This window comes from Syzygium oleosum, unplaced genomic scaffold, assembly GCF_021117445.2.
Source record: "Syzygium oleosum isolate NSW1041296 unplaced genomic scaffold, Sole_v2.1 Sole_v2.04, whole genome shotgun sequence".
NCBI lineage: Eukaryota > Viridiplantae > Streptophyta > Magnoliopsida > Myrtales > Myrtaceae > Syzygium > Syzygium oleosum.
Genome location: NW_026607488.1, coordinates 269,218 through 295,867, shown reverse-complemented (window position 1 = coordinate 295,867; position 26,650 = coordinate 269,218). Strand labels below are relative to the sequence as shown.

The 26,650-nt window shown below is 40.2% G+C and overlaps 2 protein-coding genes and 1 long non-coding RNA gene across 3 annotated transcripts; 1 reads left to right on the top strand and 2 right to left on the bottom strand.

Annotated features, from left to right (window-relative positions):
- Nucleotides 1-820: 820 nt before the first annotated feature.
- LOC130137928 (uncharacterized) lies at nucleotides 821-1,657 on the bottom strand. The gene is made up of 2 exons (XR_008816360.1): nucleotides 1,333-1,657; nucleotides 821-1,081 (listed from the first exon to the last, which is right to left on the bottom strand). It is a non-coding gene; the product is annotated as an uncharacterized LOC130137928 (long non-coding RNA).
- An 11,139-nt stretch (nucleotides 1,658-12,796) lies between these two features.
- Nucleotides 12,797-15,649, bottom strand: LOC130134591 (anaphase-promoting complex subunit 11-like). The gene is made up of 4 exons (XM_056310718.1): nucleotides 15,622-15,649; nucleotides 15,276-15,421; nucleotides 14,143-14,302; nucleotides 12,797-13,361 (listed from the first exon to the last, which is right to left on the bottom strand). The coding sequence occupies exons 1-4, from the start codon at nucleotides 15,647-15,649 to the stop codon at nucleotides 13,246-13,248; spliced, it is 450 nt and encodes a 149-aa protein (XP_056166693.1). The 3' UTR covers nucleotides 12,797-13,245.
- Nucleotides 15,650-18,310: 2,661 nt separating this feature from the next.
- On the top strand, nucleotides 18,311-23,297 carry LOC130137990 (mitogen-activated protein kinase kinase 6-like). The gene is made up of 8 exons (XM_056310799.1): nucleotides 18,311-18,479; nucleotides 19,046-19,130; nucleotides 19,932-20,066; nucleotides 21,135-21,359; nucleotides 21,453-21,635; nucleotides 21,788-22,011; nucleotides 22,761-22,806; nucleotides 22,895-23,297. Exons 1-8 carry the CDS (start codon nucleotides 18,397-18,399, stop codon nucleotides 22,985-22,987), a joined length of 1,074 nt encoding a protein of 357 aa, XP_056166774.1. The 5' UTR covers nucleotides 18,311-18,396; the 3' UTR covers nucleotides 22,988-23,297.
- Nucleotides 23,298-26,650: the final 3,353 nt, after the last annotated feature.

Here is a 26,650-nt window from a genome sequence, read left to right as displayed (position 1 = left end):
AATTATACTCAATAACTCACATAGTGGTTAGCGCTCACAATTCTCACAAAATTACCTTTCAATCTCTCAAAGAAACTCACAAGATCTCATGCAAGATTCATTGGTTTCAAAACACTTGCGATTTCTCTAGGATAGAATTCACGAGCGCGTTGTGCAATTGAATGTTACCGTTAGGAACCCTTTTCAAGAAATCCACTCAAGTTAAGTCACCACTCAAACTAAGAAAATCTACTCGAATAATCATTCAAATTAAGAAACATATGAATTGGGTTTCTTTCACAGGCTCAAACTCTAGAAGACGGAATGGAACAGCCCAGTCGGATCAACATTGCCTTTCAATACCACCTGAACATACTTCTCAGCAAATCTTGAATGCGAAACGAAATCAGATGATGTGGTCCAATTACACCCTAAATCCAATGGAGGGGGCAACCATGCACATGGGGGTTGTGGGATCACCATGAACACATCTTCATCCTATTAATAATGATCATGAGCTGTACATGATTCTTGGGCAAGCCAAAAAAAAAAAGAACTGCTTTTCTAAGTTTGAAATTCAAAAGGAAAAGTTTGAAATTCGAACCATTCGAAAAGAAAAAAAAGGGCCCAATTCATCCATCCATATGAAAGAATAATTTAACGAACAGATTAATAAAAGGAGCAAAGCCCAAGAAGCAAAGCCCCAGCATGCGCGCCACGTGGCGCCCGAGGCCCCCTATAGGCTATAAGAACGACCCTCGATCACGTATCTCAAGCTCACTTTCACCGGCAAATATCCCTTGAATCTCTCTCTCTTCTGTTACCTTTCGATCTCCCTGTTTTCCAGCCCATCTTCTTCAAAGCTCGTTCAAGAGGGGTTTCTGCAGAAGGAAAGAAGAGCAGAAAATGGCGGACGAGGGCACGATGAACTGCATAGACATCCTCCTCGCCATCATCTTGCCTCCTCTGGGTGTCTTCCTCAAGTTCGGCTGCAAGGTGATGATCCCCACTTCTGATCTTATGCTCCACATCTCCCTTTCTCTTCTCTCTTTTTTCCCATTTCCGTTCTCTTTACTTTGCTTTTAATTCAGAGGGAAAGAAACTGGTTTGCCTTGAAGTTGAGAGTTCCGGTTTTCATAGTAGGGTTTTTGTCAGTTTTATGTAGGGCGAAAATTTCATTTATTGGAGGCAAAATTTTTTATTTTTTTATTTTTATTTTTCTGTACTCAAGTATGGTTGCAAGGTGATGATCCACACTTCTGATCTTATGTTCCACATCTCCCTCTGTTTTTTCCTCTTTTTTGTCCATTTATATTCTCTTTACTTTGCTTTTAATTGAGAGGGAGAAAAAACTTAATTCGCCTTGAAGCTGAGAGTTCTGGTTTTTCTAGTAGGGTTTTTGTCAGTTTCATGTAGGGTGAAAGCTTTATTTTTTGGAGGCAAAATTGTTAATTTTTTATTTTTATTTTTCTGTCCTCAAGTATGGTCGCAAGGTGATGATCCACACTTCTGATCTTATATTCCACATCTCCCTCTCTCTCTTTTTCCATTTTCATTCTCTTTACTTTGCTTTTAATTTAGAGGGAAAGAAACATAATTTGCCTTGAATTTGAGAGTTCTGGTTTTCTGGTAGGGTTTTTGCCAGTTTCATGTGGGGGTTGAAAGCTTTACCTTTTGGAGGCAAAATTTTTATTTTTTATTTATTTTTCTGGTTTCTTAATATTTAAGCAAGAAAGGAAAAGGGGACTATGATTTTTTGAATATATATAAATTATATTGGGAGGGTTTTGTTTTTGATACTGAATTTTGACTATGTAATGTATGTGTATGCAGGTGGAGTTCTGGATCTGTGTGCTACTCACGCTCTTTGGCTGGATTCCTGGCATCATCTATGCCATCTATGCCATTACCAAGAACTAAACTTGATTGAGTAAGCTCTCTCTCTCTCTCTCTCTCTCTCTCTCTCTCTCTCTCTCTCTCTATATTTATATAATTACGAAAAATATTATTAGTTCCAAAAAGAAAACAAAAAAAAAGAAAAAAAGGGATTATTACTTACATAATAATTAGAAGATAAAATTTCGAGACCCAAAAAAAATGGTGGATAAACTTATGTGATGAGTCATGGTGGGCACTCCGCTAATTATGTGTTTCCCTTTTATTTTTTTTTTAAAATTAGGTATCATTAGATCGGGGCACGTGTATGGACGGTGTGTGCTTTTCGAAACCAAGCCACTGCAATGACACGTGTCCAGTAATACGTGCGAATTTAGGCGTTAAAAAAAAATCTGATTTTTTTCCGTGTGTATTTTTTTCTGAATTTTTTATTTTTTTTGACAGGTGGCGATAGGTGAGAGGCCAATGCGTGCGCGCCTCCCATCCAACGGTCGCGGATATCGTGGGATTTCCAACCAGCTTCGAACGTGTCGGAAGTCCCCCTTCTCTTCTTCGTTTCGTTTTCGTCTCCGTCGTTAGTTGTGCGTAGCGTGATGTTGATTTGTATTGTCGTGTATTCATTTCATTTTCTTCTGTAAAGCGACGTGGCGATCTTTAGATTGTCGGCAGATTTTTCGGATATGCTTTAATATCATTTCTTTCATCGACCCCACTTGAGATTTTTCCTAATAAAAACATTGAGGATATGCTCGAACGTTCGGTTACGAAATTATTGTAGGCATAAGTCATCGTCGATAACAAAAATTGTATTCATTTCTTTAATCGACCCACTTGAGATTTCCTCATTAAAAAATTGGGGTACGCCCGAATGTTGGTGAGCAAGAGAAACCGTTCACGAAATATTATCGATAATGAAAACATTATTCATTAGCTAATTATACGAGGCAAATTGGGTGATATATTTCGGAAAATTAGTTTTAAATTTTTTTTTTCGCGGAACAAAGAGAAGCTAAATGCGTCTCCACCTCCTGTCTTTTCAAATAACTAGATAATTATGCAAAAGCAAGCTGACGTTTCTTGTGTTGAATGGCAGTTAGAAGGGGAATTTGAGATTTCGTAACCAATTTCGAAAAATGTAAAAGAAAAGGACAATGAGAAGGAGAATTAGGCTCCCGCTTAAAAGGGTTCCACAATTTCCTTGCTTTAATGTACGACTTTCAATCAGGAAAATAGATTGGCATTTCATAACATAACCAAGATTAATTTAATTTTGTGAATATCCAAATCCAAATTTCAATATATCCAAATACATAATCGAATAAAAAGTAAAATTTCCTCGTGTTGTCTCGAAAAAGCAACGTCAATGTCATATAAAAGACAAGATCATTTTCGTGATAATTGCAATGATTCATTCATTCATTTCATTGGGACTTGCTGATTCACGTGCCATTGATGTTAGCATTGAAAATGAAAGGATATATTCTCCTAGGTTTGAGTCTTAGGCAACGAAATTTGAAAAAAAAAAAAAACGTGCATTTGATACCGTCGCGACCATAATTACAACAACCGACAAATTAAAGGATGGAATGGAAAGCATAGGAATTTTATTTCCAATTGCACTTCCTTTTCGTCTTCCCACTTTTTTAGAGACATATGTGACACTCGAGCCTAACTTTATTTGAATTCCCATCTTATTTCTCTATCATCAACCCACATTGAGAAACGAGAACAAACCACACCAATTTCGATTCTATTTTAGGGTGTGTTTATTTTGGACAAATTTTCATGATAAATAGGAAAAATGATACAAATAATCTCTGAAGTTTGGCCCAATGTGTAATGTCGTTCCTCAACTTTTAATTTGTTCAATATAGTCCATAAACTTTAACCTAATGTGCAATGTCATCCCTAAACTTCTAAATTGTTCGATATGATCCTTAAACTTTTAGTACATGTTCAACTTAGTCCTTGAATTACATAAAAATGTTCATTATTTTGCTTCCACCAAACTCGGTAGGATTAAAAGACATGCAGCAAAATTTCAAGGCTGAAGCAATTTTGGCTTGGACCACATCTCAAGCTACATCCTTGAATACCACTGAAAGAATCGTTCTAAGAATTGAATCGATAGATAAGGCTCCGTTCGTTTCGCGGAAAATGTTTTCCAAGAAAATATTTTCCGAGTTTTTTGGTGTTTGGGGGTGGAAAATAAACTACACGCGAAAAACATTTCCTCTCAATGAGTGAAAACATGAACAAAAGTAAGGAAAATGTCTTCCTCTTTTCAAAAGAGGAAAACATTCTCCCCCACCTTCTTGCTTCATTCATTATCTTTTATCTTTTTCTTTTTTCTTTTTTCTTCTTCTTTCTCTTTTCCATTTCTTCTCCGGCCGGTCACCGGCCATGGCGGCGACCGGCGATCTGCCACATGCGAGCTCGAGCCTCACCAGATTCCGGCGAGGTCGAGCCTCGCTGGATTTGGCGAGGCCCGAGCTCGCCCGATCGGCCTCAAGCGAGCTCGGCCTGTGGCAAGGCTCGAGCTTGCCTGTGGCCGGTTGCCGGCCGCGGCCGTGGCCAGCGACTTGCTGGAGAAGAAGAAGAAGGAAAAAGAAAAAAAATAAAAATAAAAATATTTCAAAAAAATATTAAAAGTATTGCAAAGAGGAAAATATTTTTCGAGACTTTTTCAAATTTCGGCCGAACACCGGAAAATTGTCATTTTCCAGGAAAATGACTTCTCGGAAAATATTTTTCAGAAATGTCATATTTTTCGCCAAACGAATAGAACCTAAGAGTGGGCCAAGCATGAGCACAGATGTGTTGAGGAAAACTCCTATTGATTTTGAAGTTGACAAAACCTTCTATGTTATTGTAAATCTGATACTTATTCTGAACAATTTTATTCCAGGTCTGTATATTCTGGAAGCTCAAAAAAGAAGTTATTCGAGACTTTACAAAGCGTCAAGTATGTTTTTGAAGACCCACATAATCTAGGTTACGAGATTCGGACGCGAAGTTATTCGGATGCGGATGCGAAGCGAAGTTATTCGGATGCGAGATGCGAGACGAAGAAATTATTCGAGACGCAGAAATTCTTCGGAGGCGAGACGAGAGAGTTCTTGAGATGCGGACGAGAATTTCTTCGGACGCGAGAAATCGGAACGTGACACAACAGCTAGTGATCTGGCATGGATTTCACAGAAAGAATGTTCTGATTGTCTCAATCTCAATCAAAGTGATTGACAATCAAACATCACGACAATAATGCATTACAACGGACAAAGCTCTATTTATGGAAACCAAGATTCGATTGTATGGGCGACCGAGAATCGGCGGGATTCAGGACATCATCCAACGGCTACTCAATCCTTATTATACAAATCTGTCCAAGGTGAAGATTGGAAGATGATCCTCTGAAAGCTGTCCAACGGCTAGTAGAGGAGTATTTAAGAGGATCAACGAGCAGCAGAAGGAAGTACAGAATCAAGAATCAACAAGTCCAAAGTCTGAGCATACTCCAATCATTTCTCTTGTCATTCTGAGCAAAACATTAAGATCTTGGGGGATACTTTGTAAGAGTGATTGTGTGAGATAGAGAGTCCTATCACACACAAGAGTGTTGACACTCAGAAGATTGTAATTCCTCTTGATTACATAGTGAAATCCAGCCGGTAGGCTGTAAGCGTGGGAGAGTGGACGTAGGCTTGCTATAAGCCGAACCACTATAAACTTGTGTGCAGATTCTCTATCCATTATCTCTTACTTTACATTCTGCACATCAAGAGCACCGTCTTTATAATCTGTCTTGAATCTGAATTTAATTCAGACTCTACTGTGATTTATTTTGTTTCCGCATAAATTATCAAAAATTGTTTAAGATCACCTATTCACCCCCCCTCTAGGTGATCCTTGCTAGCTACATCAAGATGAAGTCACGATTGATCGAGAAAACCTCCTTATAATAACGAGGAAAACTTCCGATGAACTCCAGCGGAGGAGGAAGTGACCTCAAATGAGGACCAAGGATCACTTGATCTTTGTCGATGTCATTGTCCATAAAAAACAACGACAAGCAACCATTATGTTCGTAATATTGAAGACTGTTGAGACGTTTCAAGTACACTCTAGATCGAGTGTTGGAGTTCGTGGAGGACCAATTTCCACCTGCCATGGTAAAGCTTGAGGATCGAGAGCAGTTGAACAGCCAAAGGATTATTATCGATATTAGTGCACATTGATGGTTACTACTAATCAGTTGTTGATATACGACGACGGATGGTTAACGATAGTTGACAAAAGTATCGATCAATAAGGTCTTCTGATTATCGATTAAGGCATTAGGAGAGAGTTTAATGCATAAAGGGCATCAATATGCAGTTACAGGCTTGAAGTCGCAAGAGAATAAAATGACGGAGGTCAAGGAGCAACTAATGCACAATTTTAGAGGAATAACCATTCGAAGACGAGGTCATGGCATCATGATAGTATGAGCACAAAGTTTTCGGAGATAAGGGAACATAACTACAATGGTAGGAGAATTATACAGAGGCGGTTATGACACATTTACTATAAATACCATCATTCGTCTATTGGAAAGCCCCCCTTCTCCTTGCACAAACAAACAAATGTACTATTGTTTAGTTATCTTTACTTTACTATACTACACTTTTAGTTTTCAAACTCGAATCGTCGATTAAATTCTAGTGTGTTTCTTAGCTGTAGTTTCTAGATCCGCGCCATTAATTAAATTTCGGCGTATATTTTTATCCTAGGTGTTATGTTATCAATTAAATTCCGGTGCAGCATCTTTGCGTTTTCAAGCTTTATTGTTGATTAAATTCTAGCATAGTTCGCATACGTTTGGTTCTGTTGAGATAGCTATATTTCTCAAGCTTTGTCATTGATTAAATTCCGGCAAGGTTTATGTACATGTAGTTCTATTCGAAGTAAAGTTATCGATTACCTTGTCTACCTATGATATTTCTTGTTCGGAATCACCAAGGAACCTGTCTCTTCTAATGAAAACCGAAAAACGAATTTCAGTGAAAGATATTTCACCGTGGGATCAATTTCGGCGAAACAACCGCTCAAGGCGGTATGGATTTTGTTATTTAAAAAATGCACTTGGCAACTTCTTCATCATCATTCCCGTAAAAAAAAGTGATTGGATAATAAAATAAACAAAATGGGAAAATAAACCTTATACTGGATTTTGCATGATTCGATCGATGTGACTCACTTCACAAGGAGAGTAGCACAAGATCCACTATAGATAAACCGATTCCATAGAAATTACAACAACGTTCGAGTTAGTGAAACACTTTCAATAATTCCCACTTTTTAATTACATTAAATAATTCACATAATATTTTGCGCTCATCACAAAACAATTTTTCAATCTCGCAAAAAAAATTCACAAGATCTCACGACAAGATTTGTTGGTTTCAAAACACGTGCGATTTCTCCAGGGTGTAATTCATTAGCACGCCATGCAATTGATTGCTACCATCTTGAATCCTTTGTAGGTAATCCACTCAAAATAACTCACAGGATTTATCGCTCATCACAAAACAATCTTTAAGTCTCGCAAAAAAAATCACAAGATCTCACGACAAGATTCGTTAGTTTCAAAACACCTGCTATTTTTCCAAGATGCAATTCATGAGAACGCCGTGCAATTGATTGCTACCATCATGAACCTTTTCTAGGTAATCCACTCAAATTAAGGGTGTGTTCGTTTGAGTGAAAAAAAATTCCGCGAAATAGTTTTCTAGATTTTTATGCGTTTGGTTTGCTGAAAATAATCAATCAACGGAAAATCATTTGCAGTTAAAGAAAATATGCATACCCAAAGTTACGAAAATGAATTCTCCATCCCGATAAATGGAAAACATATTTTGGATAATAATTTCCCAAAAAACATTTTTCTTCATCACGAAATTTTCTCCATAACAAATGCATTTTGAGAAACTGCTCAAATTAAGAAACCCACTCAAACTAAGAAGCCATTCCAATTAAGAAAAATTGGATCGAGGTTTCCTTCGCGGGGCTCAAACTCCGAAAAAAGGAACAAATCATGGGGACTAACACTGCCCTTTAATGCAAACGCGAACCCCAAAACATTATCCGAACATACTTTTCACTGTTGGCACATCTTCGTCCTATTCTTGATCCTGAGCTGCATACGATTCTTGGGCAAGCAAAAGACACGCTTTTCTAGGATTTCTGCAGAGAGCCCAAGCAAGGCCGCGGCGTGGCACCTCGAGCCCCTGTAAGTATGGCCCTCGATTCTGTTCCCCTTCAATCTCTTCTACCTCCATTCGCGAGCTCGTTCAGAAGGGGTTTCTGCAGAGAGCAAGTCGGGTCTTCTTCGCTTGGTTAAAGAGAGACACAGCAGAAGGAAAAAGGAACAGAAAATGGCGGACGAGGGCATGAAGAACTGCATCGACATTCTCATCGCCATCAACGTGCCGCCTCTCGGCGTCTTCCTCAAGTACGGTTGCAAGGTGATGATGCACGCTTCTGATCTTATTAAGCAGTTGAGAGAGTTCCGGTTTTACGTAGGTTTTCGTCAGTTAACGTAAGGCGAAAGTTTTATTTTTTTTTTCATGAGTGCATGTCGAAGGCAAAGTTTTCCAATTTTCTCTTTTTCTTTTGGGCGTTTTTGTTATCAAGCAAAATAGGAAAAAAATATAATTTTTTGGATTGGCCAAGAGAGAAATAAGAAGAATAATTATTTTTTGCGGGGAGTTTTGAGTTTGATTATATATATTTGCAAGCGGAGTTCTGGATCTGTCTGGTGCTCTCGCTCTATGGCTGGATTCCTGGTATCATTTATGCCGTCTATGCCATCACCAAGATCCGAAGCAATCTCTCTCTCCTTACGTATATACATACATACATATAGATACATATGGGATAAGTATATTAAAAGTGCCAAAACTTTCAAAAAATACAATTAAGTCTTAAAACTTGTCACGAAAGTGCAATTGAGTCCTGAAACTTGTCAAATTGGCTCAATCAAGTCTTTCTGTTGATTACATTTTTTGAATAGGATTCGATTGCACTTTCGTGACAAGTTTGATGATTTGATTGTACTTTTTAAAAGTTTTAGAACTCAATCGCACTTTATAACAAATTTTAGGATTTCTAGTGTACTATATGTATAGCTAAAAAAATGTTATTAGTCAAAAAATAATTGAAGCATCCCCATTTACTCTTTATCTCACAAAAAGAAAAAGGAAGGAAAAAACGATTATCACTCTACAAAACAATAATGATTGGATAAAAGTTCATGAAATTTTCATTTTTTCCCAAACAAAATCTGAGTTTTTTTTTTCTTTTTCCTTTTTCCTTCTTTGACAGGTGCAGAGATTTGAGTGGCTAATTGCGCCCTCTAATCCAGCAGCCGCCAGCTGATTTTCTGTGCGATTCGATCATCTTCGAACGTGTCGGAAGTCCTCCTTTCTCTTCGTCGTTTTCATATGTATTTCGTCATTAGTTGTCTGCAATGTGCCCGATGATTTGAATCGTGGCATTCATTTCTTTTGTAAAAGCCGTGACGTGGCCCCCTCGAGTGTCGGCAGATTTTGGTATTGTGCTTTAATCCCATTTCGTTCATCGAGCCCACTTGGGATTATTTTTTTTAATGATATTTCCTCATAAATAGTGGGATATGCTCGAACATTACAGCTCGCAACTTTCGTCGTACCATGCTCTCCAAAGAACAACTCTTATCAAAATCGAGAATTGAAAAAGATCCCGATGGCCAAAATAAAGTATTACTAGTCATCTTTGCAAAGACATAAATGAAATGATCTGGAGAGTGGTATGGCTTGCATAAATGAATAAACGAAAAATATTTTCGGCTTTCACGAAATCGTTTGGATAAATTGTTACCGATAATAGAAATATTATTCATTGGCTGATTATATCGGGTTATGCGAGCGATCAGTTTTTGGAAAAAAAAAATTCGCATAATTCATTTTCTGCAAGACAAATGGAGTCATGGTGCGTTTGTTTCATTGAAAACTTTCATAATAAAAGAACAGGGAAAATGACTAGTTTTAATTAGTTTGGTGATTTAGGAAAAATGATTTCCTTCTTACCGAAAGGGAAAGTTGTTTTTCCTGATCTTAAGTTTTGTTATTTTCAGTCCATGGAAAACGATTTCCATGAATCTATTGTTTTCCGTCATCAAAATATTGAAAAGTCGAAAAACAATTTCCCGAAAATCAGTTTTTCTTGAAACAAACGAACCCTAAATTCATCTCCATTTTCCATCTTTTCAGATAACCGGATAATTATGCAAAAGCAAGCTTACGTTCACCGCGTTTGAATGGCAGTTACAACGGGAATTAGAGATTGGGAACCAATTTCGAAAAATGTAATTAAAAAGAAAAGTGCGATGAGAAAGAGAAATAGGCTTCCGCTTTAGAGAGGTCTTAAACATCCTTGCTTTAAAATAAACGACTTTCAATCAGGAAAATTTAATTTTGAGAATATCCAAAAATTTCAATACCTTTATAAAAATTCGAGATTGTCAATAGCCAAATACATATGCGGGAATTATTCGAATAATAAGTAAAATGCCCTCGTGCTATCATGAAAAAAGTAAAAATTGCGATCGGTGCCACGAAAAAAAGATGAAACCATTTTCGCGGTAATCGCAATATTCATTCATTCATTCATTTCGTCGGGAGTTGGTGATTCACGTGCCACGGATGTCAGCATTGAAAATGAAGGAAGGACATCTTTTCCTTATTTTTCGATTTCACTTGACCAAATTACACATGATAATCTTCTCCTAGGTTCGAATCTCAGGCAACGAAATTTGAATAAAAAGTTCATTCGAGACCGTCGCGACCATAATTATAACACCCCACAAATTAAACGATAGAACGGAAAGCATAGGAATTTCATTTCTAATTGCACTCTTATTGATGTCCATCTTCCTACTTTTTGTAAGGGACGTACGCAACACTGAGTCTAATTTCATTCGAATTCCCATCTTAGTTCTCTATCGCCAACCCCCATTGAAATATAGGAACGAACCACACTAATTTCGATTCTATTTTATAATTATCTTTTCCTAGCTTCGTACAAAATGATGTGTTTTGCTCTAAACCCTAACTAGAGTTAAAGGTGAGGGAGTACTTTGCTCTTCTTAGCCATATAGTAAAAACAAGAGAGGAAGATGCTAGGATTTCTTTGGAAAAGCACTTTTGTCATGGTATCGTGTTGTTTATGGTCCAACATTGGCGTAGGACCTACGCACAAACTGAACCATCGACATCTGCATAATTGGCATTTTTGGCTTCAACTTACCAACCCTAGTCCCACCATGGACCAACCCTGCTGAAATCTCGAGCTTAATGGTTAAGCAAATGTTTACTCTTTTGGTTTGAAAAGGTAGCCAATTTGAAGGAACGATTTTTCTTCGATGAAATCGGTGTTTCGGGTCGAGAATGCTTTTCTCGAAGGATTTTTCCTAGAGAAAGATCTTGTTTAGGTCATGGGGAGTGGCAAGTGACAACGACAGATAGTGATGGCGCTAAGAACGTAGGCGACAACACTTCTTGAATTGAGCAACTGTTCTCCGGCGATTGCTTAATGTGGGTGTGTGAGAGAAAGAGAGAAAGAGAGATGAAAAAATTAGGTGAGAAATGAAATAAACTAATGCCCTAAACGTGTTCTTTCTTTCTTTCTCTTAGCTATTCTTTGACACCTTTTCTAATTAAGTTCCTGTACTATTAACTTGTCTAATCAATTACTTTTAACTTTTACGAATTCCCTACTTTTGGACATTGAAATCCGGCCAAATCTAGCCGACATGCCTGTCGGATGGAAAACATAGCGTGATGGTTAGGTCTGCTGATATATTTGGTGTAACAGAGACTTGATTATATAGCGACTTGAATAGAGAAACTAAAAATAAAGGAACTTTGATTAGAAAAAAAAACGTGAAAGTACAGTGATAAAAGGTAGAATTTTTCCTTTTGACAATAACATCTAATATATCCACAGAGAGAGAGAGAGAGAGAGAGTCCAAGGATGAAGCCTCGAGGGGGGGAAAGAGAGCCGTTAGTCTATGCTCAAATTGAGGTGGTTGCGTACACGTCGAGCATTATTTCCCCGACAGGGGAAAGAGAGCCACTAGTTTCTGTTCAAATCGAGGTGGTTGCACTTGCCTACACGTTGAGATTCATTTCCCAATTTCAGGAAACGGTTGAAGACTAGGTTGCAGATCAGAAGAACGGACAGAGACGTGTGAAGATGACACACGAAACAGCCAAGTTTGTCAACTATTTAATACTTGAAGCCGACGTCAACTTTACTCGTTCACAATGTGCCGATGACCAACAACATAAAAGTCCCTTCGGCATGTCTCAAGCATGACAGGTGGGAGAAGGAGGATTTCTCTTGTGCTTCAATAACAATAAACAGAAACTGAACTGGTCTTTAAGTGATTCGTGATACCGACCAAGACATACCCGGATACCCAAATTTGGTTGTCTATCGAACTGTTTAGACCCTCAGGCGAAAGCAACTACACAATAGATGTACTTTTGTAGGCTTATAGACAAAGAGGACGATGCACAGACTGTCTGTGCATCAGCAAGGCCCGCTTTGCATTGTCTTCGATCGAAGACGACGATGTATGCGTTAAACCATTTTTGAGCAAATGGTCTGTGATCAAAACCGCGTATCATCAAGGCCTGCTTTGAATAAAACCAATCCAGCCACCTCATCCTTCCCGGTTTTGAGAACACTTAAGATCCCAAGCAAGATGTCCGTGCAATAGTTAGAAAGCGCGGGGATCGGCAAATTGCACGTCAGGAGACATCTTTAAAAAAAAAAAAGGTCTAAGACACAAAACGAGCTGACAGCAAAAGGCGACGGTAGAAAAGTACAACTCAGATTACCAGAACAGCTGTAGTTTAATGCAAGGCATAAATAACATGCAAATTTGCAATCTTTAGACAGTACTTAAGGACTACTGTGTATCATGATAATCCCTTGAATTCATGCATATGTAAAGATTACATTACCCCACTTATAAATCAGACATGCGTGACAATAAGGCTATTACATAGTGGGTAGGGCCAAACACCAACTAATGTTGGCCATTCATAAGAACATTCCTCCAAAGTGACATCATTCCTCACAAATCAATTGCATATACCTGTCGGTGCATTAAAAAACACTCTAGCGCAAAGAAGGACGAGTTGGGAGGATATCATACACTTTGGCTTGTAATCCTTTAAATTGCCATTCCTCCTAACTCATGGGGCAATGTGCTTGAGAAGTCTGCGAGTTCACCCATTTCAAGATGCAATGAAGATGGGAGAATTTGTGAGTTTTGACTCATCATTCTTTAAATTGCCATTCCCTCCGACACATGGGGCAGTGTGCTTGAGAAGTCTGCGAGTTCACCCACTTCAAGATGCAATGAAGATGGAAAGCATGATTGCATGCACCCCATACTGCAGAACAATCACAGAATATGTAATCAATATAACTGTTCTTAGAAAGCATCTTTGTTTTCCTTTATTATTTGTGGCTTCAAGGAGGGGGAGGGAAGGGGAAATTGGGAAGAAAGAATAAGTTACCATATCTTTAGAGGTATGAAAACATTCATGACACAGGTTCAAGATATGGGAGTTCAATTACATAGACTGGAAATGACAGAACATCGTGTTTCAGAACAAAGCCATGCTATTCAACATTATGAACATCCAGTTCCTGTTCAAGGGTTAACTAATTACAACAAGCTCAACTTAGAATATCCAAGCTCAGCTTACTTAGCTGAAAGAAAAGAATGAAACAAAAGCTCAGCTTGGAACTTCAAATATGAAGAACGATTTGGCCTCAGAAAAATGCAGCATTGCATTTTCAAAACAAAAGCTATATCCAAGCTTGCTCCTCTTCTAGCGAAAACCAGAAAAAAGGCAAAGTACATGGGATCTTCTCTGAGTGAAGAAGAGAAATTAGAGGCCCAAATTCATTTTTAATCTTCTGGACATGTTGAAGAGAAACAACTATTTTATGTTAAACAGCAACTGTTTAGTATTTGCTTGAATTGCTTATAAAGCACAGGGCAATTAGCCTAGCTTGAAGCCTTGTTGACTATGTAGAGGTACTTCAGATTCACACGCAGACATCTCAGAGGAGAAATACAGGACATCTCCATCTATATTCAATAGGCAATATCAGCTACAACATTATACCTTACTAAGAATAGAGTGAGCAAAGGTAGAAACTTACTCAGTGGACAATCATCCCCAGGGAGTTTACAGTCGGGACAACAGCCATCAAAGGCCATCCTACAAATTCCACACGTTTCATCCTGGGCATCCCAAGTCCATGAAGCGACAGCATGCCATCTGTGGTTCAGATAAACAGAAGATTTAGGGTTCCGCAGCCCCTACATATGAACAAGTCCTTCCCTTTTTATTACAGATGTACAAATGCCTAATACAGCTATCTGCTAAAAGTGAGTACTTACTCTGTTCAATTAAACCAGCAGGAATTCAGGAAAAAATAGGTCAAGGAAAACTGTCCCACAAAGAAGAACATTTGTAACTGGAGAATGAAGCAGATGCTTGGAAACAGGCGATGTTAGTCTCCAAACACTTCTGTGAAAATGAATCAAAACATTGACTGTGGCAAGTTCTATGTGGGAATTACAAGCAGATATATCCAAAATTCAGGCCTCCTTTGGTACCGGCTATTCTCTATGTATGTGTGTGCCTGCACACGTGCATGCGTCTGTTCTTGTGCACGAGCACGTGCGCAGGCGTGTCTTTGAGTTTGCACAACACATGCTCATGAATTGTGCATGCGCATGTTTGAGTAGTGAATTTCTGCAAATTAAAGAGAAATGTTTTACAAATCCTCATGTTGTCCTTGAAATGGATTATAACATGAAGAATATCAGCAATTTCTTTTTTTATGGAAGGAATGAGAGCAAATAATAAATGGGCGTCAAAAGAAGCAACAAGAAAGAAAACAAACAGGTAATAGCGGGAGAACAAAGTAGTAGTAGAGAGAAAATCAGGAGCATAGGACCTACTATAAGTCAAATCTCTCATCTAAGTCATATGTCTGATCATATATAAGTTTAGTGTTTCACGGATAAGAAAATGACAACAACTGATTCTGATACTTATGGGAGAAGGAAAAGGAGATATTGAAAGGAATGATGGACATTAGCCAACTGAAAGGGAAAGAATGAAAGATGAATTAGTAATCGATAGTTGAAGGATCCATTAGTGAATGAGAAAAGGTTTAAAGAATGCACAAACACAATATCCAGGAAACAGCTACATATAGATCAAAATTTGGTCAGACAGCACAGAGAATGGAATGACAGCCCGGCGGCACAAAGAAACGCTAACATAGCTCTCATTACTGGACTGTTTATTCATTTGATTATGTAAAACAAACAAATTAACTGGCCAGTCTATGAATATATTGGACAGCAAGAAGCGCAGCCAGGCATCGTGCGAAGGATACTCAAGAGCTTGACTTTCATCCTCGTTTTCTGCAAAACCAACAAAAAACAAAAAACGACCATGATGTTTACTTGTGCAGTACACGACACGTAATAAGGATATGCAAAATCCGCGAAACATAGTAGCACGACGAAGATATGAAAATTCACATCGGTTATCTCAAAGGATACTTTACTGGGTTCCTAGAACATGTGAGGGAAGATAGTTTGATTTGTGGTTTATTTTTAACCCCACTTTGCCTCAGGAAAATCCCCCATTTACGTAAGAAATCCACCGGCCAACGTCACGATGGACCGGTTGATTCACAATGTTGTAAACATTCTCTGTGGCTCACTCATGCAGGTTAGTTTCATTCTATTCAAGTCAAGCCCTCATCACTTCGCGGTCGCATTCACATTCCCTACAAATCACTCCCGCGACTCCCAGCAGACCCATTGTGCACAACCCGTGAACGAAAATCCCATTCGGCGGGAATGAACTCTCCACACTGCTACTCAACAACACAGCATTGCCATACCAAAAGAGTACAATCAGCGGAACCCCAGTAAGAATGCGCTGCGCTCTCGTTCTGGGGTTTCGCGTGCGAGGGGCGGGCGTACGGCGAACAACCCAAATCACTCAAAACCACGACTGACGCGTCGAATTTGAAACTGTAGGGAGCTAGAAGCGAGAAGGAAATCCAATCGCTGAAGCTTCGAATCGACAGTAATCTTGCGACAAAAGGGAAACGCGAGATCCGATCGACAAGAGAAGATTCATCTGCGGACGAACAGCCGTGCATCCATTCAAGAACTTACCCGCGGCGACGTGATGATGTCGGAGCCTTCGACTTGATTCCGAGGAGGCCGAGCTATGGAGGGAGGGAGGCACTGGAGTTGCGCAGAGAGAGAGAGACCTTTGAACTTGTGAAAAAAGCTATTTATATTTACGTTAAAATAAAATAAAGTAAAATGAAGAGGGAGACCGCTATTTCCACACCCGCTTTTGCTTTATCCACCCCCTTGACACTTAAAATGGCGAAACAGCCCACCACACGTGGGTCCTCGAGCAACATCAAAAGAGGAAAGGAAAAGCCATAAGCCAATTTCTTCACCGACGGATTATTATCCCCCCGATTGATTGACGGAGGAAGTCGTCGAAGTGGAAGCCGAAGTCACCATCCCCATCGCCCCTAAGGAAGGGGCGGCCGCTTCTGGTGCTTGCCGAAGAAGCCGATACCGAGGAAGCGGGATGAAGATCGCGAGGGCGGCGAAGCAAAGCGCGACCACTTCGAGGACCGGCGGCTAAAAGGAGGAGAGAGATGCGGCGGAGATTGCGCGGGGCCAAAAAAACAAAAAAGCGTGAAAACGGAGAAAAGCGGGTCCGCTGGGACCCACACGTGGGTCGTTCTGTCATTTTAAGTGCTAAGGGCGTGGATGAAGCAAAAAGGAGGGGTGGAAATAGAATGGTTAATTGATTCCGCCGCAACCTAAAATATTGCTCGGATTTTTTCGAAGAAAATAATTAAGTGTGGTGAAAATAAAATTACGAGAAATCATTTATTGATCGAGCCCCGTATATATCTATATATATATATATATTCTTTTTAATGGCTATATGGGAGTTTTGATTTAGACATTATAGTGTGGAGAATTAAATATATATCGTGTCCACACGTTAAATTTCATTTCTTAACTATTACGCGCATAAAAAATAAAAGAGTAGCAGATTTTCCCTTATTATGGTCTATTTAAATAATAAAACCTAATATATTTCTTGGCCAATATATGTGAATTAAACCTAATTTATTTATACACGACGTGAAAAATGTTCAAACAACGAATTATCGATTCAGCTTGTGTCGTAGTAGACTTGTTAAAATGGGTCATAAATCTATTTATTAACTCATATTTAGTAAGCTAGGTTATAGTAAGTGGATTTATAATGGTAAAACCCAAAATAGTACGCGTGTTAAATGGGTCCATAATTTACTTAGATTCATCCCATCTCTATGACTCTTTCTTCACTATCTCTTGCCTTCATTAGATCTCGCGCTCGCTCACTCATTGCTCTCACCTCGATTTGAGTATGAATTTTCCTACAATATGGGTCAGGGTCAGTTATGGGTTAGATATGAGTAGGGTTTACTAAATTTGTATTACATGCAAATAAGTTAAAACGAGTTAAATGAGTCAATTTGGGTCGGATTATTTTTTACCCGACCTAGGGCGAACTACGTGAGTTAGGGTGCGAATGACAATATTTCTCTTCCCCGGCCTTATTTCTGTCTAGAAATTAAAAAATATAATTTTCTTTCACGAACGAGTTTCTAAGCAAAAACTAGTATTTGATAATGACACAAAATTTTTATTCCCAGAATAAAAATCCGTTTGATAATGACACAAAATTTCTATTCTCACCGGACGGCAAGCGGCGAGCGGTGGCGGTGGGCGGACGGCGAGCGGTGGCGGACGATAAGTTGGCAAGTGGTGGCGAGTGGCAGCGGACGATCGGCGGCTAGCAACGAGTGGGTGGCGGTGAGCGACAAGGGTGAGCAACAAAAGAGAGTTGTTATTCTTATTTCTGTTTCACAAATAAAAAAACATAAAATTTTTAACTTCTCATTTCTGTTCCAAATCTATTTCTGGCCCAAAATTTGTCCCGTAAATAAAAAAAATACCAAGCGGATTTCTGTTCCAAATCTGTTTCCGGAAATAAAAAAATAAAAAAAAATGGAAAAACAGAATGGTTATCATTCGCGCCTAGTCGTAGTTGAAATCCTTTAAATAATTTTCACCGAAAAGATGAAAAAAAATAAAGCAAATATAAATGATATTTCTCGTTTTTTTAAAAAAATAATAATCAAGACAAAATATTTTCTCGCGTCTTTATTATTATATTCCGCGCGGCCATTCCGGTTTGAAATTTTGGGTCCTTCCCCCCTCTCTCTCTCTCTCTCTCTCTCTCTCTCTCTCTAGAGCGTCGCGAGCAAAATTGGGAAGCTTCTGGCGAACCCTAGCAAAGCATGAAGACGATGAGGAGCACGAAGCCGCTGAAGCCCCTCCAGCTCGCCGTCCCCGCTCAGGACGCCCCGATCGCCTCCTTCTTGTAAGCTCCCCACCACTCCACACGCTCCCAACCGCCGTTTGCGGCGGCGGCGGCGGCGGCGCGATCCTTCAGCCCGCTCGGCTCGCGAGCCGTCCGTTCCTTTTTTAGGCGTCGGATTTGAGCTCCGTCGGCCTCCGATTGCCTCGGAACCGACCCGGATTTCCGTTTCTCCCCCCCCCCCCCCCCCCCCCGGCGGCCGTTCGGTTCACGGCGGCTAAAGCAGGGGATGGCTGGGAAAGAACGACGGAGATTTGAGGTTTCCGATTGAGATTAGTTTGCCGTGCGCGGCTGGAGAAATAGGAGGCGAAAATGAGACGCGGATCGAAATTCCGATTGCCGTGTACCTGGTTTAGTGGAAATGCAAGTTGCCTTTGGTGCTGTTCATTTGGTGTTGAGTTGAGATCGAGGCAGCATCGCGATTCGACCGCTTGAGCTGTCTTAGTCGATGTGCGACTTCATATCCGCAGTTACCTTAGCAGGCTGGAGTTTTCTTCGTATCTAACTGATCTAGTCTTGTTGAGTTTGTTCGACTCGCGGCGAATCTAAACGGCACGAATTTAATGCAGGACCGCGAGTGGCACGTTCCATGATGGTGATCTGCTATTAAACCTTAAAGGTTTGCGGCTCAAATCTGAAGAAAAGGAGTCTTGTGTAAGTCTGATTTAAGTTCACGTTGCCTTAAGAGTGGTTATCTCTGTCCTCGTACAAATGATGGGTATTGGTCACTTGGTCGGATTGTGTGAAGGTTTTTGGGGAAGCCGATTTGACCTAATCAGCGTAGTAGTCTAGTTCTGCTCAAATGTGTCGTGAATTGCTGCTACACATAATACTTGTGCCACACTGTAAGATATCTATGATCTATGGGAGAGTAATTAGATAAGTGCCCAGGAAAGAAGTCATTGATGGCCTAAATGCCCAGATCAAAATAGAAGCAGCATGTGACTCCTCCATGAATGGTTTGCTGGCCTGAATTTTTTATTCTATGATGTCGAGGACTTGATTCAAGGACGCTTACATTGACCATCGGACTTACCTGTTCCCACTGTTATCCTATTCTCTCCATACTTCACCAATTATAGTTTCCTTTGTACCGCTGTTCTCTGCATCTAGTAACTTTCCAGATTACTTGACTTTTAGATATAGCATTTGAGCTCTATTAAGTGGTGTCAACTTGGTAGAAAACATCAGCATAAACGTATTAAAGTGAGATTCTCCAATTGTTGATGATCCGCGTTTTTTATTAGAACCTTCGCAAGTTAGAAAGTCAGTTCCTTGTCCACTTGAGCTTCCTATGAAGTTGGATTTGATTTTCACATTTTCTTTTCCTTTGATTGCTGTTGCTAATGGCAGTCAATATGGTTGACAACTGTGTGTTTGATTTCATAGCACTTCTTTCTTAATTTGTTCCGGTTTGAGCTCATGAGATTATCTGTTCGTTTTTTACATGGACAGCCGTCCAATGGTAAGGAACTTGATCTTGACTTCTCATTGGAAGACCTTGAGACTATCAAAGTCATAGGAAAGGGAAGTGGTGGTGTGGTACAACTTGTTCGCCATAAATGGGTTGGAAAACTATTTGCTCTTAAGGTAATTATAATAACATGAAAGGCTTCTCTATTGCTCAGCAGGTTTTCCTATGTAATATTTTTCTATGTTGCATTTGGTCTACAGTCTATCTATATATTCCAGTGTCAACAACTAATAGGAGCATCCTTTATCTGTTTTACGCAACATAGCAATCAAAATCTATCTATCACCTTTTGACATCCATCTCTCAAAGGAACAGAAATCTGTAAAAATGCAGAATTGTATGCAGATTTATCGATTTTGCATTAATGTATATCTAATGCAAATCAATGTTCCTATTAATCATGATTTATCGTATCTTGCTGAAATAATAACTTGATCATTAGTCTATTATCTAAATCGAAACTTAGTAGTTCTACTACGATTTAAGCATAAAGTTTGCTGTCTAGCATCATGATCTTCTAATGCATTTGCATGCTATTTGTATGTGCTTGTTTTATATTTATTACCGGTACAATTTTGTTAGAAATAATATCTGATAGCAGTGCTTTTAAAGTAGATGTCAATATTGTCTATTTGGAGTTATTAGGGCAATTCTCACTGGTAACGAGACAACTTCTATCGCCCAAAATATCTTATTTTGCAATATATTTTGCTTGATACATACATGTCTATAATAAGGAACATAGGACTTCACAGGATCTTTTGATTTAGTTCACTTCATGTTTAAACCTAGGAGGTTCATGGCTTGTATATTGATCTCGCAACTATGTCACGCACCGCTAAAACCTCAGAGGTTAAACTGTTCATGGTTAGATTAAGTTTGGTTTCTCAAACAGAAAGTGATTATTATCAACAAGCTCGAAGAGCAGCGGCGTTCCTGAATGAACTCTCCGTATACATGGAGCTCAGATGTTAGTCTATTCTCTTCAAATCAAAATCACAGAATATGTTGCTAAGTTACTGTGTTGGGTCGATTTTCATGCTGAATATACCTATGGCATTTCTGCTGACAATTTTTCATCGACAGCTACTTCGTAGAAGTAGAATGTTCTTCTATTACTACTGAGTCTCTTTTGCAGAAGTGTCTGGTCTTTGCTTGATCTGAGGTGTATTTTGGACTTGTAGGTCATCCAGATGAATATTCAAGAAGAGATCCGTAAACAGATTGTACAAGAGCTAAAGATAAATCAAGCTTCTCAATGTCCACATGTTGTGATTTGCTACCACTCGTTCTACCACAATGGAGCTTTCTCCTTGGTTTTAGAGTACATGGACCGTGGATCCCTGGCTGACGTGATCAGACAAGTCAAGACTATCCTAGAACCGTATTTAGCAGTGGTCTGTAAGCAGGTATTGAGTTCTCATGTGGATTAAAATCTCCGGTAAAACATGAAGAGTTTCGATGAAGCTTGTTGACACTAAAGGCTGATTATTTGTGTTCAGGTGTTACAAGGTCTTGTTTATCTGCACAACGAAAGACATGTGATACACAGGGACATAAAACCATCCAATCTGCTTGTGAACCACAGAGGTGAAGTGAAGATTACAGATTTTGGTGTCAGTGCAATGCTGGCAAGCTCAATGGGTCAACGAGATACATTTGTTGGAACTTACAATTATATGTCGGTATGTGGGTACTACTTTGAACTAACTTCGTGAAACTTAAACTCATTCCAGATCTATGAGTCATGACATATAGTAGCATTGGCACATAGAACAGACATTTTTGCATGGAACTGGTATATACAAGTTAAACTAACTGTCATTATTACTTCTAGCCCGAGAGGATCAGCGGGAGCACATATGACTATAGCAGTGACATCTGGAGTTTGGGTTTGGTAGTACTTGAATGTGCAATAGGACGCTTTCCTTACATGCAATCCGAAGATCAGCAAGGCTGGCCAAGCTTTTATGAGCTTTTGGAGGCAATTGTTGAAAGCCCACCGCCTTCTGCTCCGCCAGATCAGTTTTCTCCAGAGTTCTGCTCATTTGTGTCTTCCTGGTAAGGACAAAATATTCTCTCATTACTTGTTCAGCGTAATTGCCATGTATCCTCATTTTTGCCCTCACGTGAAGCCGAGCTTGTGCCTTTACCTTCTTGGTAGTTTCATAATTCATGCTTTCAGGGTTTGAATATTGGCATAAGTCCTCCGCAATATTAAGTCTATCGAGCAAATTCTTTGCCTCCTACTGGATTGACAGCAAGCTATCTCCACCCCTCAAAACTGGTGTATCCCACCTAAATTGTGATCTTTCTGGGCCTAGACATTATTTGGTTTTGGTCTATTTTCTGTTTATCCATCACGTGTCACTTCTGTGATAAATTCCCAGCTGCAACACATCCTCTTTTATTACATGAGTCACACAGTAGCTTATGTGGTACCGAATTTGTCAATTTGAGAATAGGAGTGATGTCTCTTGCAACTGCTGAACAGGGGAAAGCTTTTGGTGCTTTTCTGGGACAATTGTATGATCCTCTTTGAAGTGGAGGGGAAAAATGATCTGCCTTTACCCTAAAGAAACAAGTTAGGTTCAACTCATAAAAAAGATCACGCAATTATCTTAACTCTCCACTCTTCCTTTTTCTGTATAAATTAGATCTATCATGGTACTTGTTGGGGCTGGGCATGAGCCAAAACAAATGCAAAAGATAGATCATGATACTTTCCTCAACTTTCCCCTCATCTTCTCCTTGTAGTATCAGAACTCAATATTGTTTTTTTGACATACACTTTCCTCTGTGGTTCTCAGCATACAAAAGGACCCTCAACAAAGATCTTCGTCTTTGGACCTTTTGGTAAGTGGCATGTGATTGTAAACTGTCTATTTCAGATCTAACATTCTGCTTGACAGTTATTTGACAATGAATTCTTTCTTCATTTCAGAGTCATCCTTTCATCAAAAAGTTTGAAGATAAAGACATCGATCTCGGGATTCTTGTAGGTAGCTTGGAACCTCCCGTAAGTTTTCCGAGATAAGAAGCCGTGGGTGTTTCTGGAGTAAATGCCCTCTTACTCTTATGTATCCTTCGCGTGCGTGGTTGAGAATTCGAACGGCGTGACTTCGCTCGAGCAGTTGAGCAAATGATGATAGAAGTCTCTTACATATAGAAAGAGCATGCCGAGGTTCTGTACTCAAAATTCTGCCTTTTACTTAATCCTGCCAGCATAAGTAAGCTTACCCGGGACGTACTTGTTTTGGCTCCATATCCTTAAAGAGCTGATTCCTGGCAAAAACAAGAGAAACAAGAAGACAGGCTTCTATAATCCATGCTTAGCCTTTATAATCCATCTTCTTTACCATTTTCTGCTCATGTATGCCAGAAGAAAGGCAGATGCATCAAGCCTTCCCTGATATTACCCTTGAACAAATTGTTCTGTTAAACTATCCCCCATTACTTGTCTTCAAGGTTTTTATGTTTTTTACATACATGGGGTTTCTATCCATAGTTGAACATTCTAACATGATATCAAAGCAAAATTCCGCCCAAGTTTATTTTGTATGTGCGGTTGAACATTCGAACCAAGACGTTTAGTGCATCCTTGCCATGTTTAGGGTTTTTGCCCTCCTTTGTGGTGAGATGATTATGAAGTTCAACTTCCCAAGATTTTCAACCTCCTCAACCCTGTCTCCAAAATTTCCCAAACCAGTTCACGTCTCGAGACCATCCCCGACTCTTTGTACATACATACCTTGCGTTTCAAGTCAATGAAGACAAGTGACATTTGCGAAATTCGGATGTCTTCGGGTTCATATTCTGGACGAGGCAGTCGTTCTAAGGATGTTTGCATGGCTTGTATCGTCATCGAAGATGCGTCTCATCTCTTTATATATTTGATAGTTAGAACTTTAGGTGTGCATGAATTGCGTACTGAGTAGGAGTTGCACGAGCCGAAACCTGTCGGATAAGTGTATGTCAAAGCCGCACCGTCCCGAGAACAAAGGGCTTTACTTGGATTGCAAGAAACGGCGACGTGGATCGTGTATTGGCCTATCCGGTCTTTATCATCTCACTTTGATGTCGTTGTCATAGTAGTATTTGTTAGAGATAAAAGAAATTAGTATCTTCGACGAAACTTGAGGCTACTTGTTGACCCTGTCTGCTAAAGATAAGTGCATCTTTAGGCGATGATTATCCAATCAATTAGTATAATAATTTCATTAATTGTATCCGGATAATTTGGTTAGACCAGTTCTTTCAACACGGTGCCTAGTGGACGTGTTAAGTGGTTCAGTTATATTTTTTCTTCTGTACTATACTACGTATAAAGCTTTCGAACTTCGGTGTCCACCCCGAATTTAGAATTGTACCCTCACTTTCGCGATTAAATTCTAACTTAGCAAAGTAGTCGAGGGGGTACGATTACATTTCACAAATCAAAGATTCCGATCATATCCGCGACCGCGTGCAGTCGCCTCTAGCCATAGTTAAACATAGCGGGTCAACCTTTTCGAACCCCGTCAACTGTGAGAGTCTTGACCATACGAAATGGAATGATTCGGGGGATTCTAGAAGGCAAAGATCACCCCCCGCCCCCTTGGTCCACGCTCGCACTATTGATGGAAGCCCTTAGGGATTGTGTTGTCGAAGGTGTGGATCGCGTGGAGCCGTGGAAACATCACAATTTTCAGTCATGTGGACAAAAGATGTGGTCGGCAAAATTTGCATAAAAAAAAGAGGTGGGCAAAACCTTCTTCCAAATCAATCCTGGAAAGATTCGAGGGGGGGCAAAGAGGCAATTAGCTGGTGGGCACCCCTAAAACGCGATTCATACGCGATTCATGACGGGAAAATTACCAAAAAAGTCCTCAATCTATTATATTTGTGTCAATTCAGTCATAAACCTTTTACAATTCAGTCATTTTGGCCGGCCGGCGCTGACGTGGCTGCCGACCGGCTGACGTGGCGCCGGCCGGCGTCCACGTGGCAATATTTTAATATATATATATATATATTTTTTTTTCGAATTTTTTTCTTTTTTTTTTCTTTTCCTTCTCACCCTTGGCCTGTCCGGCTAGGGGGGAGGCTCGCCGGCGAGGGCCCAGCTCCGGGGAGGCGAGCTGGGCCCTCGCCGCCGCTGGGCGAGGGCGGAGCTCGCCCAGCCAAGGGGAGCTCCGCCTCGCCCTGCCATGGCGAGCTCCGCCTCACCAGATTTGGGCGAGGGCGGAGCTCGCCCAGCCAAGGCGAGCTCCGCCTCGCCAGATTTGGGCGAGGGCGGAGCTCGCCCAGCCATGGCGAGCTCCGCCTCGCCAGATCTAGGCGAGGGCGGAGCTCGCCCAGATCTGGCGAGCTCCGCCTCGCCCAGCTCGGGCGAGGGCGGAGCTCGCCCATCCATGGCGAGCTGGGCCCTCGCCGCTCGCCCAGCTCGCCATGGCTGGGCGAGCTCCGCCCTCGCCCAGCGGCGGCGAGGGCCCAGCTCGCCTCGCCGGAGCTGGGCCCTCGCCGGCGAGCCTCCCCCCTGGCCGGACAGGCCAGGGGGGAGAAGGAAAAGAAAAAAAAAAGAAAAAAATTCAAAAATAATAATAATAAATATTAAAATATTGCCACGTGGACGCCGGCCGGCCAAAAGGGACTGAATTGGCTGGTTTGTAAAAGGTTTAGGACTGAATTGGCCAAATTGAAAGGTTTAGGACTGAATTGGCACAAATGCAATAGGTTGATGAATTTTTTGGTAATTTTCCCGATTCATGACTAATTGTATTTATTAGAATAGTGGATTTTTGTTGCCCCTTGAATACTCCGCATTATATTTGGGATAATGACCCGAAAAGGAATCATTAACATGTTGTAAGGATGTCGATTCCATCCTGAATTTTTCAATCTGGCCAAATCAGTCATGAACCTTTTGACAATTTATCAATGTAGTCATTCTGACAAATTTTAGCGTGAAATCGCTGACGTGGACGTCAGTCGTCCTACATGACATGACCGGCGCTGACGTGGATAATTTTATAATCTTTTTCCTTTTCTAGTCTTTCCTTTTTCTTTTTTTCTTATTTCTCTACACCGGTCCGCAGCCTCAGCGGTAGTCGACAGAGGTCCCTAGCATATAGGCAAGGGCTGGGAAGCCCTCGCTGGATTTGGGTGTCGCAGCCTCGCCCAGATCTGGTGAGGGTTTGCAAGCCGTTGCCTAGTGTCAGCGAGGGTCGCTAGCCTCGCCTGTGGCCAACGAGGGTCAGCCGACAACTCTCACCTGCACATAGTGAAAAAAGAAAAAGAAGAGAAAAAAATTATAAGAAAATTTAGAGAATTAAAAAAAATTGATGAAATTATTCACGTTAGTATCGGTCGTGCCACGTAAGACGATCGGCGTACACGTCAATGATTTATGGTCAAAATTGATCGGAATGAGTACATTGATAAATCGTCAAAAGATTTATGACTAAACTGACCAAATTGAGAAATTTATGACTGAATTGACAACCGTATAATTGATTTATGATTTTTTTGATAATTTTACCCATTTTATTTATGTAGCATCTTGATTTCGAATGCACGTGTTTAACTCTTTAAAATTAAAAACCATATATTTGTAGGGCTTTGAGCAAGTTTCCGTAAATTTAATTGGGATGGCTTCGAGACTCCATTAACAAACCCATATTGGGCTCGAGCCGAGGTCACATTTTACTCGGGGACCGAC

Bases quoted from the DNA above. Each gene is read 5' to 3' on its own strand.
- LOC130134591 (XM_056310718.1), bottom strand. From the start codon at position 15,649: ATGGGGGATTTTCCTGAGGCAAAGTGGG. The intron at 14,303-15,275 runs GTTAGCGTTTCT...GTTCATATGTAG, and splicing joins AGTCCAGTAATGAGAGCTAT to GGGCTGCGGAACCCTAAATC. The intron at 13,362-14,142 runs GTAAGTTTCTAC...ATTGTTCTGCAG, and splicing joins TGGGGATGATTGTCCACTGA to TATGGGGTGCATGCAATCAT.
- LOC130137990 (XM_056310799.1), top strand. From the start codon at position 18,397: ATGAAGACGATGAGGAGCACGAAGCCGCTGAAGCCCCTCCAGCTCGCC. The intron at 21,360-21,452 runs GTATTGAGTTCT...ATTTGTGTTCAG, and splicing joins TAGCAGTGGTCTGTAAGCAG to GTGTTACAAGGTCTTGTTTA. The intron at 22,807-22,894 runs GTAAGTGGCATG...TCTTCATTTCAG, and splicing joins CTTCGTCTTTGGACCTTTTG to AGTCATCCTTTCATCAAAAA.